This window comes from Melanostigma gelatinosum (genome assembly GCF_949748355.1).
Source record: "Melanostigma gelatinosum genome assembly, chromosome: 7".
Classification (NCBI taxonomy): Eukaryota; Metazoa; Chordata; class Actinopteri; order Perciformes; family Zoarcidae; genus Melanostigma; species Melanostigma gelatinosum.
In genome coordinates this window covers 15,206,429-15,222,164 of record NC_136640.1, presented here as the reverse complement: position 1 = coordinate 15,222,164, position 15,736 = coordinate 15,206,429, and the positions used below count along the sequence as shown (strand labels likewise).

General features: G+C 44.6%; 2 protein-coding genes across 2 annotated transcripts; one reads left to right on the top strand and one right to left on the bottom strand.

The window, feature by feature from the left end:
• Positions 1–7,637: 7,637 nt before the first annotated feature.
• On the top strand, positions 7,638–8,777 carry LOC306780192 (lens fiber membrane intrinsic protein-like; the record flags this gene model as incomplete). The annotated part of the gene is made up of 4 exons (XM_079272451.1): positions 7,638–7,812; positions 8,253–8,402; positions 8,491–8,625; positions 8,716–8,777. The coding sequence occupies 4 exons, from the start codon at positions 7,638–7,640 to the stop codon at positions 8,775–8,777; spliced, it is 522 nt and encodes a 173-aa protein (XP_079128577.1).
• A 1,220-nt stretch (positions 8,778–9,997) lies between these two features.
• On the bottom strand, positions 9,998–15,183 carry LOC306779513 (heat shock cognate 71 kDa protein). The gene is made up of 9 exons (XM_079271464.1): positions 15,065–15,183; positions 13,151–13,360; positions 12,853–13,058; positions 12,422–12,574; positions 11,521–12,076; positions 11,204–11,406; positions 10,924–11,122; positions 10,596–10,828; positions 9,998–10,484 (listed from the first exon to the last, which is right to left on the bottom strand). The coding sequence occupies exons 2-9, from the start codon at positions 13,353–13,355 to the stop codon at positions 10,293–10,295; spliced, it is 1,947 nt and encodes a 648-aa protein (XP_079127590.1). The 5' UTR covers positions 13,356–13,360; positions 15,065–15,183; the 3' UTR covers positions 9,998–10,292.
• Between the last annotated feature and the right edge of the window lie 553 nt (positions 15,184–15,736).

The following is a 15,736-nucleotide window of genomic DNA, read 5'->3' as shown; positions in this document are numbered from 1 at the left end:
TTTGACCTTCTTGTACTAGAACTCACATATCCGCGTATAAGCTGTGTTTAACATTGAATGAATGTATATTTTTATTTACAAATCCCCCTTTTCACACCTGCTAGGTGTGAACTTCTATGTTTTGGAATTACTCATTCAATGGCTGTAACTCTATGTTTAGGTCCCTATCATCTGAATCGTCTGGATCGGAAACTGGTGGGGTGCTATGTCTAGTTCGGGTGTGTGTCTGATTCGGGGATGGAGAGGGAAGAGGGGCAGTTGAATGAGATGGGTGCTGGTGTGTCTGATACTTGGTTTCTAATCCCCAGATCAGTAAGGCAACTAGTATGCCCATTCCCACCCCCATTATAGTTTTCTTCCCACATCCCACCCTTTCCCAGGTGAAGCGCTGCCGACCTCGGTCGGCGGGGTTTGCATAAGATTGCATAATCTAAGTTCCTGATGCATTTTCCAAATTAGTGCGAATTTCTCCTAGTGTTCTGGTTGGTACCGGTGCTGGGACACAATGTGTCAGGTGGTGCCAAGGGGCGCCTGATTTGCCCTTGACCTGGACCGAGTGTGAAGTAACCTCCTTCACCTCGTACGGCCCAGTCCACCTGGGGTCAGTCCACTTGCGCTTGTGAACCTTGACCCTGACCCAATCACCTACTTGTATCTGCTTTCCAGCTGCCGCTGCTTCAGGTACTGCTCGAGTCCTCTCGATCTGCTTGGAGAGAGCTTCAGCAAGAGAAGTTAGGGCACTCATATAGTCAGACATTTCAATCTGCTGTACATCCAGAGGTGGCATATGACCTCCATCTCTGGGTGGACCTGGCATCGGCCGGCCAGTCATGATCTCGTGTGGGGAGAGATGTGTTTCTCCCCCTTTTCCGGACCTCATGGCCATAAGGGCCAGGGGCAGGGCCTCAACCCATGTTAATTTGGAGCCCGCGCAAACTTTGGCAATTTTGGCCTTAAGGGTCTGATTCGCTCGTTCCACCAGGCCCTGAGATTGCGGGTGATAGACTGACCCGAATCGGTGTGTGATTCCCAGAAATTGCTCTACCTGTGCGAGCATGGTGTTGCTAAAGTGTGATCCGTTATCAGAGCGGATGCATCTCGGCACTCCGTAACGGGGAATCAGTTCTGTCTGCAGCCACCTTACAACTGTCTGCGCGTCTTCTCTCTTGGTGGGAATTGCTTCCACCCATCTTGAAAATCTGTCTACCATTACCAAGATGTACCTCTTTCCCTGCACTCTGTTCTCTAGTCCCATATCTGTATAATCTATGCTGATGTCTTGGAAACAGGCAGAGGGCACGGGATAGGATCCCATCGGTGTCTTGAATGGTTTTCTTGGGTTGTGATTTCCACAAATTTGACATTCATCGCAGAATGAATTTAAATTGTCCAATGTCCGTCTCTTTCCCTCGTGTGTAGGTCCGTGGGCCCCTGGTAGGAGTGCTGCACACAGTTCTGCTGAGGCAACCACTCTGCCGTCGTGGGCTCTCCACAGACCTTCTTTGTCTTTTGAGGCTCCTTTTCGTGTCCATTCGGACCATTCCTAAGGTCCTGCTTTCTTTTGATGTTCTTTGATGTGCTCGATTGTGAGCTCAGGGCGGATGTTGGCTTCCAGTGGATGGCCCATGACAATATGAGATTTTCCACAGTGTCAAGTTTTGATGTGTGATACATCAGTACCTGTCTCTCACCCCCCTTTTTCTGGAAGAGTACAGCATTGAGTAGGCTGTCTCTTTCGGAAACATCAAGGTGGAACGGTAGGGAGTAGTCTGGGGACATGAGTGCAGTGGACGTGCAAGTGCTTGCTTCAAGTGGGAGCTGAGAATGGTGGTGTTGTTGGTGTAGGCTGGGATATGGGCTCGTGAGTAGCCTGTTAAACCCTAGATTTCGCGGCGGCCTCAGCCGCGTCGTGTTCTTTGAGTTGTTTCTTGAGTAGGGCCTTCTGCAAGGTCTTAATTTCTGTTTCACTTCCAGCCTCAGTTTGAATGTGCTTGGAGAGGTAATGTCAGAGCTGGGCGTTCCACATGTCTTGTGTCATTTCCTCTAGGCCAACCACTGCGTCCATGCTCTGGCGAGGTCCATCAGGTAGGCCTCGTTTTACCATTGTGCGCCATAGTGCCACTGTGGTAATGCTTGCATCATGTGGTTCTCTGAAGGCCTCGCGCCACACCTGTTCTGCTCTGGCCAGATACAGGGGTGGGGGCTCTGCCGGGGTCCAGATGAATGCTGCCACTGCGCCTTGGTTCACTGGAGTGGGGAACTTAGTTCTGAGCTCCTGCCACAACGCTGTACGATATCGATCAAAGGGGTCGGCATCTGGTGCCACACCGGCGCCTGCCATGTATAGTAGGGTAGTACACTGGGTTGGGTCCAGACAGCGGAAGAGAAGTGCTCTCAGGTCGCCTACCGCCAGCTGACGGCCAGCTGTCAAAGCTTCCATGAGCTCAATCCATGGATTGGCTCCCGCGTGGAGGGATGGGAGCTGTTGTACCATGCTGGTCATGTCTGCAAACCCAAAAGGCACAAATTGATCACGCAGTGGGTCCGCGAGAGTGGGGGCTGCTCTCAGGGGATATTCACCGGCATCAATCTCTTCTGTTTCTCCTTTGAGGGGCGGGCCATGGGGCCGAAGGTGATACTGGGGGGGAGGAACCGGAGGAAGTGCTGGAGACAGGCCAGTTGAGGGCGGGGGAGGGGCCGAGGCCAGAGATGCCTGGCCCGGTTCCTGTGCAGTCTTTTCCAGACCTACCGGGGCTTGAGTGGTAGGGGTGATGTCGAAGGGGGTGATGTCGAGTAACTGATGGGGCCTGGTTTGTTCTTTTTCGGTCAGCATGTCCACCTGTATCCGATCTGTCATGGCCAATTCTAATGCTATCATCGCCACTCGATGTTCCTCTTCTCTGTCTTTGCGGGCTTGCTTCAGGGGGTTAATGAACACACGTCGTTTGGTTTGATTATTCTCTGCTGTCTGTGCGTAGGCCACTCGTTTTGTCGAATCTTTGGCAAAGAATCGGAGGTTGTTGGCTGATGGAGGCAGTGGACTGGCCGCCCACCACCAGCCCTCCTTTGTCCATCGTTTCATGCAGTTATCCCAATGAATCTTGTCTCTCTTCCATGCAGTCTTGCCTCTTGTGTCTGTTACAGCTTCTTTCAGTTTTGCACGCAGTGCTCCTGAGTAGCCACCAGATGGAGCCACAGCTCCAGCCATGTCTTCTTGTGTTGTTCTTTTCTTTTTCAGTTCAAGTTTTTTTTTTTTTTTTTTTCTTCAATCAATCTTTTTCAATTCCAATCCTCTTTTCCAGTTCCAATCCTCTTTTTCTTTTCAAAATGTTTTTTTTTTTTTTTTCCCAATTCCAATCCTTTTTTCAATTCAAAATGTTTTAGGTGCTGTACTCCCGAATGTCCAACAGAGGGAGCCAAAGCTCCTGTGAAATGTTCTTGTGCCCTCTGTACGTTGTTATCTCTCCCTGCTTTGGCTGCAGCTGTCTTTCTTATCTAAGATGTTCACTCCCTTGCCTCTGTGCCTTTGCCTGCTGTGTCTTCGCTCCTAACTCTGTTCACGGTTCCTATGGAACACAATTTCCAATAAATCTGTAATCTTTGTAACTCTACCAGTAAAACTAACACGTATATTAACCCTCAGCTTTCCTCTTCTATTCTAGTGTTTTGTGGTTCTGTGTTTGAGTGCAAAGTTTGTGTCTTATGCGTGTGCTCTGCTCCACTGACCGTCAATCTCTGAGAAGCACACCAACCTGGTGAAAAACACTACAACTTTACAACTACACATGTACTCTCTAACACCTGTACGCTTCACACAGTCACTCACATCCATACCAGATTGACACCATACACTGCCGTCACTGAAATACGCACAAATCACATATAGATCTGCTCTTATAGCGTTTTCACGAGCACGGTCCCGAAGGAGATGGATACCTAATAGGCATTACTCAACACTCAATCGACCATACACTGCCGTGATTCCACAAATAATCGCACACAGACCTCGTCAGGAAAGGTCTATTGACCTTATTGTTTACAGTGTACGCCTTGTGCGAACCCGGTCCCTAAGGAAATGGCGAATTCTTGTGCATTCTCTGAATTCCGACCTGTGTCTCCCTGAGACATTACCCAGCACTCAATCGACCACACACAGCCGTGATTCCACAAATAATCGCACACAGACCTCGTCAGGAAAGGTCTATTGACCTTTTTGTTTACAGTGTACGCCTTGTGCGAGCACGGTTCCTAAGAAAGTGGCGATATCTTGTGCTACAATTGAATCGATGTCTCCCTGAGATCATCTATGCTGCATGCAAACCCATACACTGCCACTTCTGCAATACTGGTACACAAACCTCATCAATTACCTCAATTTGACCTCATCAATTTATTTTTCTCAATTAAAATTCTCTGGATGGATCTTCGTTTTACAGTGTACAACATTGCATGAACCTGGTCCCTTTAGGAAATGGCGTTTTGCAGTCTCCAGACACACTACAGTCACATCAGCGTATTCCAACAACATTTCTATATACTTGATCCAAATCTCAGCTTGCAACTTCGCATAAATCAACAGTGTGGCCCGGAATTCAGTCTTTCAGACCGTCATTGGTCAGCGAACCGAAGCTTTCGCCACGGCTGTGTAACCTCCGAACAGTTATCAAAACTTACACGGTGAACACGATGCCAGTTTATAGAACTTACAATCCTTAATTTCTGTTAGATCCACTCACACACATGTACATTCTATGCTAAAAAACCCCCACTGCTGTCATAACAATCCTGTCACAATGCTTCGTCAATTTATCTTTAAAAATTTAGTCAAAGCAATTCATACTCACACCCGGTACTTCTGATCAATTCAATTTGGTTTTTCCTACATACAATTCTGCAGATTTCATTTAAATAGGCTCTGCTCACCTTTTGATTCAGCGCTGTTTGATCAGTTCCCCGAGGTGATAAGAATCGTTCCGGCAGGCCTCCGGCCTTCCCAGCCTCTCGGGAAAACACCTGTTGTTTTGTCTGTGGACAGAAGAAAAAGTCCGTCACGAGATGTATCTCCTACTGATCGGTTTAAAGCCAAACTCTGCTACCATGTTGAGAATAAATCTCATGTTGAGGAGAAAACTCAGGTGAACAGACTTAGGTCGAGGCGTTTAGCTCAATTCAAGCAATAAGGTTTATTTGTGACAGAAGTATTATGTCCAGCAGTTAAACGTGCACGGACCTAAAAAGTTCACTCTGTAGGAGCGAATGAAAAGCTAAAAGGCGCTTAGACAGAGTGCGCATGCGTTCATATATTAGGTCCTCCTGTTGGAGCCTATTGGTCAAAGCAATAGTAGGAGGCGGATTTGTTTCTAGCATTCAAATGGCCCGATGGAGCACTGAGCATCTCCGCCCACACTGGCTCACGTCCGGGATCCGCCTTCTCTGGAACATCAGTGTGAGATGTTGATTCAGCAGCATATTGTTATGTTCGGCCAACTAGATAAGCTAGGCGCTAGATATGGAAGGGCGCCTCTTTCTATCTCTAAGATGGAGCAGGCAGTTGAGACTGGTTCTCTGTAAGACTATGTGACATTTAACTGGGGCAAAAGCTATCCTTCAGAGTTCTAGTAATTTCCACTTTGTTCAGGCGAGTGCGAGAGTGCCCCACCTGGCGTTTTTGACCTTCTTGTACTAGAACTCACATATCCGCGTATAAGCTGTGTTTAACATTGAATGAATGTATATTTTTATTTACAGTAGTTGTGATGGGGGAAAATGTCTAACTGCTAGCTTGCCTGGGCTTTTTAAAACATATGTTCGTGTGTGTCGACATGATAATGTCAAGAACAGGCTTTCGGGATCTCGAGCGTTTTACTGGGAGGATTACCTCACGTGAGAGCAGCAGGACAACGTGGTAATTGGGCAAACATGGCAACCCAAACTACAAATGGAAAATGGAGCAGTACAAAAGCAAGTTAAGGTATGTACCCACATGGGATTGCCACCTGTGTGAAGTGTGAATTGTGAAACAGCGCACTAAAGTGATGTCAGATTGTAAAATCATGTTATATCTTGTTTATTTGTTTATTTGTCTCCCACTCTCTCTACAACGTGCTGCAACAAAGTTAAACGCTTCTTCACCTAAACTGCACAAAGTAAATCTGTTAGCCGCTCATCATCTCTCTTCTGTCACTCATCTATATGCATCTTGTGGTTGTGTTCAAGTTCACTATAACATGTTTTATTTTATAAATGTTTGAGCAGGTTTTTTTTCCATAATATAAGTTTGAGACTACATTGATGGATCAACCTTCTATTTGTCTTTCCATTGTTAATATGAGGGATGGAAAGACATTAAAGGACTCTGTAGTGATGGGAGCTGCTGTAGAATCTTAATCATTTATACCACCTGCCTGAAAATGATTGATGTAATGTAAATGAACACATTGCACAACTTGAATCATAATTTGTAGTCAAAGTACTACATAGAATTGCTTTAAGGCAGAAATGATCTGATTTAAAATAATATTTTTACTGGAAATGTGTTTTTGATAAATCCTTCCTTATTACGCTGATGGAAAAGCAACTGAAACGACTCAAAATGAGATCAGAGTTTACATTTTAGCACTGATCTCTGCTAAATGCACTTTTCCAGCCATGGCCATGGGGGACGCCTATTGCAGGCCATGGGTCAACTGTGCGTGTGGTGGTGCTGCATTTTGAATTAAAAGCCCCGGGTCATCAGTATTACTGATTTGTGTGCAGCGCTTTGACAATTTTGTATTTTCAGCAGATTCCCGAAAACACAAAACTCATCCTCTGTGATTGGTTGTGGCTCAGCATGCTCCATTGTTCCATCAGCCCGTTTGTTCGCTTGGTTTCCTACGCACAAACAAAACTTTCCTGCCTGCCCTGCGCAATATTGGGCTCCTCTGTGCTTTGATAACCCGAAATATTGGAATCTCTGTCTTTTTCCGAGGGAAGAAAGATAAAGGTAGGTCATTAATCTCTAATGTGTGCAAAATGTATGTTAAAATGGTTTAAAGTTCTTTCTTCACTCTTACGATTGGTAGTTAACCTTCTTGAACCCTAAATGTCCCCTTACATTATCTCTTTAAGTAGCTGAGCGATTGGGGAAACTCAGTTTTTATGAACTGTTGAAACCCAAGACGTCATTCATTTATGGATGCAGAATTGAATTTTAAGAACTATTCTAGATATGTTGTAAATCATTCTATACACTTTACCCCATAGTTCAGCATTACATGAAAGATGTCTTTGATAAACCCGGTAGTCTTGCTATGAAATCAAAATTAAAATCTGAAAAAGGTTTTTTAAAGATGGACTGACCTCTCAGTCTGGCAGGTTAATGACTGTCAGACTGAGCTGGCTGCTTGTTCACCATGTAAATTTCCTCTGGTATTGCCTAATGAGTACCGTTTCTACAATCAGATATGTCAAGCTCCCGTATAACATTTGTTGGCATCCTGCTGAATGTATTTGGATGTTGTTTAATTCATATTCAGTGTTGCCCCATGCTCTGTAACAGGAAGTGCCTGCTTTAATTGGTGTAGCAGGGGACAGATGTTTGCGAGTCTCTGACCTGCTGTTTTCTCTCAACGTGTCAGTCAGTGTTTTTTGGCAGGATGTACAGCTTCATGGGAGGTGGTTTGTTCTGCGCCGGAGTCGGGAACATACTCCTCATTGTCTCCACGGCAACTGACTACTGGATGCAGTACCGTCACGCCAGCAATTACATGCACCAGGGCCTGTGGCGGTACTGTGTGCCCGGGAAATGCATGACACACACAGACAGCATCGGTAAGACTCGCTGTCTTCCACTGCATGTGCACTGGCAGATGCTCATTTTGATTCATTATTTACTGACAATCAGTCTGTGAACTTCCTACTAACCCCAATGAAAACTCTATTTCATATAGTGTACCGGTTATGTTTGTGACGAAGGAATAGTTTGTACTTTCATATTTCACAAACTTCAGGTAAAATAAGTAATTTTTCAGTAATTTATCATAAATTAAATTCATCAAATTGGGTGCAAATTCATTCCCAAACACTAGATGGCAAACTAGAGTTGTCTCCTGCAGATGTAGAAAGTCATTGTGAAAATGACATGCATATATACCAGCCCTGTGAACTACACAAGTTGTGTGTATCCAACATTCACATTCACGACATTCACAATTCTTCATTTAGTGCTGGCCATACTTTTTAGGTTTGGTTTCGTCTCCTCTCACCCACAGCGTACTGGGATGCCACCCGCGCCTTCATGATTCTTTCCCTGCTGGCTTGTTTCATTGGCATTGTGATCGGTGTCATGGCCTTCATCCACTACTCCCCCTTTGACGGGTTTGACAAGACATTTGCAGCTGGCATCTTCTTCTTCATCTCCTGTAAGCGTCTCCACTATGGCTTCATGCAAGCCTCTCTGATGTCGTGCAAACCTTCATCAGTTAAACCCAATGACTGTCTCTTGTGTAGGCTTCTTTGTGTTGCTGGCCATGGCTGTGTACACAGGAGTGACCGTGAACTACTACGGTAAACGATACGGAAACTGGCGATTCTCCTGGTCCTATATAATGGGCTGGGTGTCAGTGGTGCTCACATTCTTCTCAGGTATGCAGCCATTAACTAAGGAAAACGCATAGGTGTGCTTTATTCTTATGTTTATTATATACATTCATGAATCTGATTATTCTCTTCTAGGTATCTTCTACATGTGTGCCTACCGGATGCACGAATGCCCAAGAAACACTAACTCACGCTGACCTGCCAAAGACTTCAACACACACACACATCAGCACTGGTCCATGATATATGGCCAAGAAGAACCAATACTCTATAAACTTTCCAACAAGCAAAATAAATGATAAAGAAGAATGTTCTCTATTGTCTGTCTACATTAATATAACATTCAGAAGAGGTGCACAATGTTGTACACTAGGGTTGGAGGTGATAACTGAATGACGTGCATTGTTACAGTAAAGCATCACTTAGAGCAGACCTGAGCATTATACGGCCCGCAGGACGTCAATGGGAAATTGGGAATAAAACATAAATAATTGTACATCATGCACGGAATACAGCTGCATTGCTTTTATTTTGAAGGAGACTGCTGCTGTTTTTTTTTTTTTAAATCTCAATTTACGCACGTTAGTGGATGTGTGAGCAGCAGCGTCACGGCAATCCCAATAGGAGTGTCTGCAACCGGACTCCGGCTGACGCGTTTCTTCCGGCATGCCGAGTTTACACCGGAGCTGGGCCACGTCATGTTGGCTACCTGGGATGTGCTGGTGATGCGGACACTGACATCTGAGGCTTTGCTAGCTAAGCTGCAAAAGCAACATGCTCAGAAGATGTTGGTTCTCTATGGATCGAATTACATTGTGAACAAACATTCGTCGTGATGGAGTTTAATTAATCCAGAGCTCTCACTGGCGATCACCTGTCATTCACATCTCACATTCAACCTAACTTCAGTGCACTCCTTCACTGAACTGACACAGAAAATGAGGTCATTGGACTACAAACGGTGATAAAAGTACCAACTATCAGAAACATGATCAATCTCTCGCCTGAGTGCAGACTGAAGGACGAAGGCTGCTGCTCAGCCTGATCTGGGTCACTCCGGAGCGGGATGGTCGCTGACTGAGGCCCTGCTGGATTCTGAGCTGCGGGAGTTTGGAGAACCTGCATGATTTTGCCGGAATCAGACCCGGTGGCACCGATGAATAGTATTAAGACTACTAATAGTCAATCCTCGTCATTTCTTACAAGGTCACACAGATGCATCAGTATTAAATTGATAAAGTTTCATAACCAGTTAACAGTTCCTCACAGTATCTTTAATATTTACATAATTTCTAAAAAAGATGGTATGTAGTCGAGCAGATGCGTATACTATATAGTTTAACACCTCAAATCATTATTAGAATAAAATGCTATGGTAGCTTTTATAATTAAGATTGTAAAAAGAGTCGCTTCAAAGTTGAAAAAAAACCTTTTTATTTAGTTTCATTTTGCAAAGTACTCAGAACAAATCGAAAGAAAAACACTATGCTAATACAAAGTACTGGATGCAACACAGCCGCTTGAACAGACCGCCTACCAGAAAAGCCACAGTGGAAGTGTTGCCGTAAGCCTTGTGTTCAGACATTATCAAAACGATCCCAAGGAAGTGTCGTTAATGACACTCTAGATAACTCAGAGATATGTGATCAACCCTCACAGTAACCTCAAAAAAAGGAGAGAACAAGCTCATGCAAGATTGGTAAACCTCTAGTTTAGTCAACCTCCTCGATGGTGGGGCCGGAGGCTGCTCCCCCTCCAGTAGTACCACCGCTGAAGCCGCTTGGCATCCCCCCAGGCATCCCCCCCGGCATCCCGCCTGCAGTTTGGTACAGCTTGGTCACGATGGGGTTACACACCTTCTCTAACTCCTTCTGCTGATGCTCAAACTCCTCTTTTTCTGCAGTCTAAGAAAAGGGAAAAAAGGGGAAGTTAAGTATCGATCTGATGTCAGCCCGACATATTTTCACTCCTATGCCGTCTAAGTTTACAACCGCAAAACTCCTTCTAATCCACACCTGGTTCTTATCCAGCCAGCTGATGACGTCGCTACACTTCTCCACAATCTTCTGTTTGTCCTCATCGCTGATCTTGTCCTTCAGCTTCTCGTCCTCCACAGTGGACTTCATATTGAAGGCGTACGACTCCAGACCGTTCTTGGCAGACACCTTCTCCCTCTGCACATCGTCCTCAGCCTTGTACTTATCTGCTTCCTGGACCATACGCTCAATGTCCTCCTTGCTCAAGCGACCTGGTGGATTTTTTTGTTTTTAATAAAGAACACAAAGTTGAATATCGTACATTTCACAATTAAGATACAGCGTTAAAAGTTGTTCTTCAGGTTACCTTTGTCGTTGGTGATTGTGATCTTGTTTTCCTTCCCGGTGCTCTTGTCGGCCGCGGACACATTCATGATGCCGTTGGCATCGATGTCAAAGGTCACCTCAATCTGAGGAACCCCTCGGGGTGCAGGGGGGATTCCAATCAGCTCAAATTTCCCCAAAATGTTGTTGTCTTTGGTCATGGCCCTTTCACCCTCAAACACCTGCGGAGGTCAACTCATTAGGATTCATATGAAATGCAAGAGATCAATAGTGTTCTTTTTAGCTGAACATGGTGGTCAAACCTGAATGAGCACGCCCGGCTGGTTGTCTGAGTAGGTGGTGAAAGTCTGGGTCTGCTTCGTGGGAATAGTGGTGTTCCTCTTTATGAGAACCGTCATGACTCCTCCAGCAGTCTCGATGCCCAGAGACAAGGGGGTCACGTCCAGCAGCAGCAGATCCTGCACATTTTCAGATTTGTCGCCTGACAGGATGGCTGCCTGCACAGCTGCAGAACAAATGGGGGAGATTTTGCATTTTTCATTTGCTGCTAACTTAGTCAACCTTTGTCAGGATTAGTACAAATGTGTTGCCGCTATATCTACGGACTTGAAGGGGTTACCTGCGCCGTAGGCCACTGCTTCGTCAGGGTTGATGCTCTTATTGAGTTCCTTCCCGTTGAAAAAGTCCTGCAGCAGCTTCTGGATCTTAGGAATACGAGTTGAACCTCCCACCAAGACGATGTCGTGGATCTGAGCCTTGTCCATCTTGGCGTCACGGAGAGACTTTTCCACGGGGTCCAGGGTTCCTCGGAACAGGTCTGCATTCAGCTCCTCGAACCGGGCCCTGGTAATGGAGGTGTAGAAATCGACGCCCTCGTACAGAGAATCGATTTCAATGCTGGCCTGAGTGCTGGACGACAGAGTGCGCTTGGCCCTCTCGCAAGCGGTGCGCAGACGACGCACCGCCCTCTTGTTGTCGCTGATGTCTTTTTTGTACTTGCGTTTGAATTCGGCGATGAAGTGGTTGACCATGCGGCTATCGAAGTCTTCGCCACCCAAGTGTGTGTCGCCTGCTGTAGACTTCACCTCAAAGATGCCATCTTCAATAGTCAAGATTGAGACATCGAATGTGCCACCGCCCAGGTCAAAGATGAGGACGTTTCTCTCAGCTCCCACCTGTAGTTTGAAATCATTATTATGTCATTACAAGTTTGAGGATTGGATACGTCCACCTTCACCCCACATTCAAAGTCCACTTCGGTACTAATATCACATGTCACTTCAAGCTCAAGTCGGGAGTTTCAAACACAAATCTTGAGACACAAATGGCGGAGAAAAACAAAGAAAAGAGGTTCAAGAAGAGGGCTACCGATTTCTTCTCCCTACATCACTGTCAAATGTGGGCTATTTATTGTATGTTTTTTGATTTACTATGATGTGGTTTGACCAACCTGTGATGCCGAAGTCAAATTTCCACATTTATTTTCTCATAGAAAGCCGTAAAGAGAATAGTTCTTTTACCTTTTTGTCCAGGCCGTAAGCAATGGCAGCGGCAGTCGGCTCGTTGATGATACGAAGCACATTGAGCCCAGAAATGGTTCCTGCATCTTTGGTAGCCTGGCGCTGAGAGTCATTGAAGTAGGCAGGCACAGTCACTACTGCATTTGTTACAGTCTGCAAGAAGAGTTGCAGCAGTTAATGAGACAAATTCTCAACATTTCCAGTTTTTCTTTTTTTGTATCATCATGTTAAAGTTAGGCCAGAGTGTCAGCAAGCTGATGGTGTCGCTTGCTTACTTTCATAACCAGTTAAAAGTTCCTCAGTCACTTTAAGTTAAATTTGTCTGTGCACTTGATAAATGTACCCTGGTGAGGTGTATATTCCTCATGCAAATGTTCCCTTTTGTAAAGTTTCTGAGCGTAATCTTGGACAAACACAACACACAGGTGTACCTTCCCAAGGTATGCCTCCGCAATTTCCTTCATTTTAATCAGCACCATGGAGGAGATCTCCTCTGGGTAGAAGCTCTTGGACTCTCCCTTGTACTCCACTTTCACTTTAGGGCGTGTTGAATCATCAATGACTGTAAATGGCCAGTGCTTCATGTCTAACTGGACAACCGCGTCATCAAACCGACGTCCAATGAGGCGCTTTGCATCTAAAGGACAATAAAAAAAAAAGAAAATGCAATGAATATGCAGAATAGTCAAAGTTAACTAATCATACTTGTTTAACGAAGACATTTCCTACCAAACACTGTGTTGGTGGGGTTCAGGGCCACCTGATTCTTGGCTGCATCCCCAATCAGCCGCTCGGTGTCGGTGAAGGCAACATAACTGGGTGTGGTCCTGTTTCCCTGGTCGTTGGCAATGATCTCAACTTTGCCGTGCTGGAACACTCCTACACATGAGTAGGTAGTGCCCAGGTCAATGCCGACTGCTGGTCCCTTAGACATGGTTCCTGACGGCATGAAAATAATCAGCTGTCAATCATATATTGGCACTAAACTGACAAGGCAGATAATGTAACTGTGGGTGGCCACCATGATGCACATTTGTACTATGGTGTAATGAGGCTATTATCGGAGTCTCAGCAGCTCAAACAGAAGTGGAAACAAACTCTGTCTCAGTGAAGTGGCGGTCCGCAGCACCTGTTTTCAAGCCTCCCACGTTTGACAGCTTGGCGAGGGCTTCTTTTATTATGGCAACAATAGACAACAAGGAGGAGAGGGCCTTCTGATGCAGGTTGACTGTAGCCTGACAACCACACTAAATTAACCCACTATTTGAAGTATCAATCCATTGTTTGTGTTTGGTTTCAAGAAAGAAAACACCAAACCTTTGATTGGCATGTGTACATTATTTGTCTTATATGATTGGAAACTGAATCTTTGGGTGCAAGAAAACCTGGGCTGCCGGACGTTGTTACTTGCCATTTTATTATAGAATATTTATATTAAATACCTTGTGAATTGAACTACATAAATAACTACAATCACCTAGAGCTGGGTTTACTTGATAATTAGCTGAGTTACACCATGTCAAATCTGGAAAATGAGCGAGTGCAAACAAAGTTATCAAGATGACTCAGTTAGCAGTAACTTCTTGGAATGGACCCCATGTTTCCTGTTGCCACAGCAGCATAGCAATATAATGTAATCTTAATGTTAAGCCACATGGGAGGTCATTGCAACACGCCTAGGCAATGCTTCTCCTACTGGGGGGGGGGCATGCTCCTCCACTGGCACACACTGTGGGGCCCTTGAAGTGCAGAGCACATGACAGGGAGAAAAGAAATGAATTTAGAGCTGAAACTAGTAGTTGAATAACTGATAAATGATTGAGAATATTAATCTGAAACTGTTTTCACTATCAGTTGAATGCTTTAATACATTTTACAAAAACCGATTTTCCATTGCACTCCTGAAATGTTTTAATCCTGGTTTAACCAAGTAAAAGCACCATGCCACTTATACAGCATTTGTTATCATTATTGGCATTATTATCACAAAAACAAGAAATGTGAATGCAAGAATTCTGGCTCTGGAGACTTGTAATGAGCTAGTTTTATTAAACAATGAAAATAATGGGGGTTTTTTTCAGAGAAGAAAAAGCCAACAGGTTCAGAAAGCCAAAATGTCAGTCAAATCGGAAATATGAGGAAATCTACCTCGCTGCCAAGACTCGTCTTTTGAACAAACTCTAACCTGTATTGCTTTTATAATTGTGCAACAGAAACTGAAGGGAAACATGCATGTTCATGTTCGAGGTAGGCCTAGTGGATCCGGTTAGCCCCAGCACATTAGGCGTGTCATTGCACGTCGCACGAGGCTGAGAACTTTCTAGACCTTTCCTTTACCTTCTTTCTAATTTGCACACGATTTACAAGGCATCACGCAACCTCTTATACATATGACGTGCATAACTTCAACGCATATTAGCTTAGCTTTGAAAACCAAATTGCGAGCCTGTTTACAAGCATCATTTCATACCCGTTATTTTCGCTATTTTCTGTAGCTCTGGTGTTAGCTAGATAGGCTAGCTTAACATGCACTTAACCCGAACACTGATTGACGAAACGTCAACGGAAGTTAAACGCAACTAATGTAAAGTATATGACCAGTAAAAGTTAGTACAATACATTATTCACCTAGCGAATACTTACCTCCGTTAAACTCAGAATCGGTCGTTTATTCGGTGTAACGTTAAAGTAGTAATGCTGCAGGCTGGTCCTCGTCGTCAGTGTGCTCGGAAGTGGCCGCGCCTCCTCCGCTTCACTCCCCCTCAGAACTTTCTAGAACACGGGAGGAGCGATGGCGGCCAATCATCCTCCGTCACAAACGGTCCAATAAGAAAAATGCTGTTTGCGGAATTCGTCAGCAGTTGCTACCAAGATTGCGGGAGATTCAAGTGTCTTCCAGCAGTCACTATCAGACACTGGTCGATTACAGTGGTGGAGGAAGTCTTCTGATCCTTTATTTAGTAATGCCTAGTGGGGCAATTCAGTACTCGGATCTTTTATTTCAGTAAAAGAAGAAAAAACACAGTTTAGAAATACAATGTTACAAGTAAAAGTATTGATCAATCATATATCACTGGATTATAATTAATAATATGTAGCCTAAGCATCACTAATGTTACAGCTGGTAATAAGGCCGATTTTGTATGCAGCTTGGTAGCTTAATATATAATATTACATTATCAATTGTGATTTGATTTATATTATGTATTAATAAAACAATTGTCAGATGAACTCAATGGAGTAAGAATTGGCTTCCAAAATGGTGGAGTTGAAGTATAAAGTAGCAGAAAATGGAAATAGTATAAAATTGTAGTT

Coding starts and splice junctions, on each gene's coding strand:
- LOC306779513 (XM_079271464.1), bottom strand. CDS start 13,355: ATGTCTAAGGGACCAGCAGTCGGCATTGACCTGGGCACTACCTACTCA. Junction 13,059..13,150: donor CCCCACCAACACAGTGTTTG/GTAGGAAATGTC, acceptor ATTGTCCTTTAG/ATGCAAAGCGCCTCATTGGA. Junction 10,485..10,595: donor GCTGGCTGGATAAGAACCAG/GTGTGGATTAGA, acceptor CCCTTTTCTTAG/ACTGCAGAAAAAGAGGAGTT.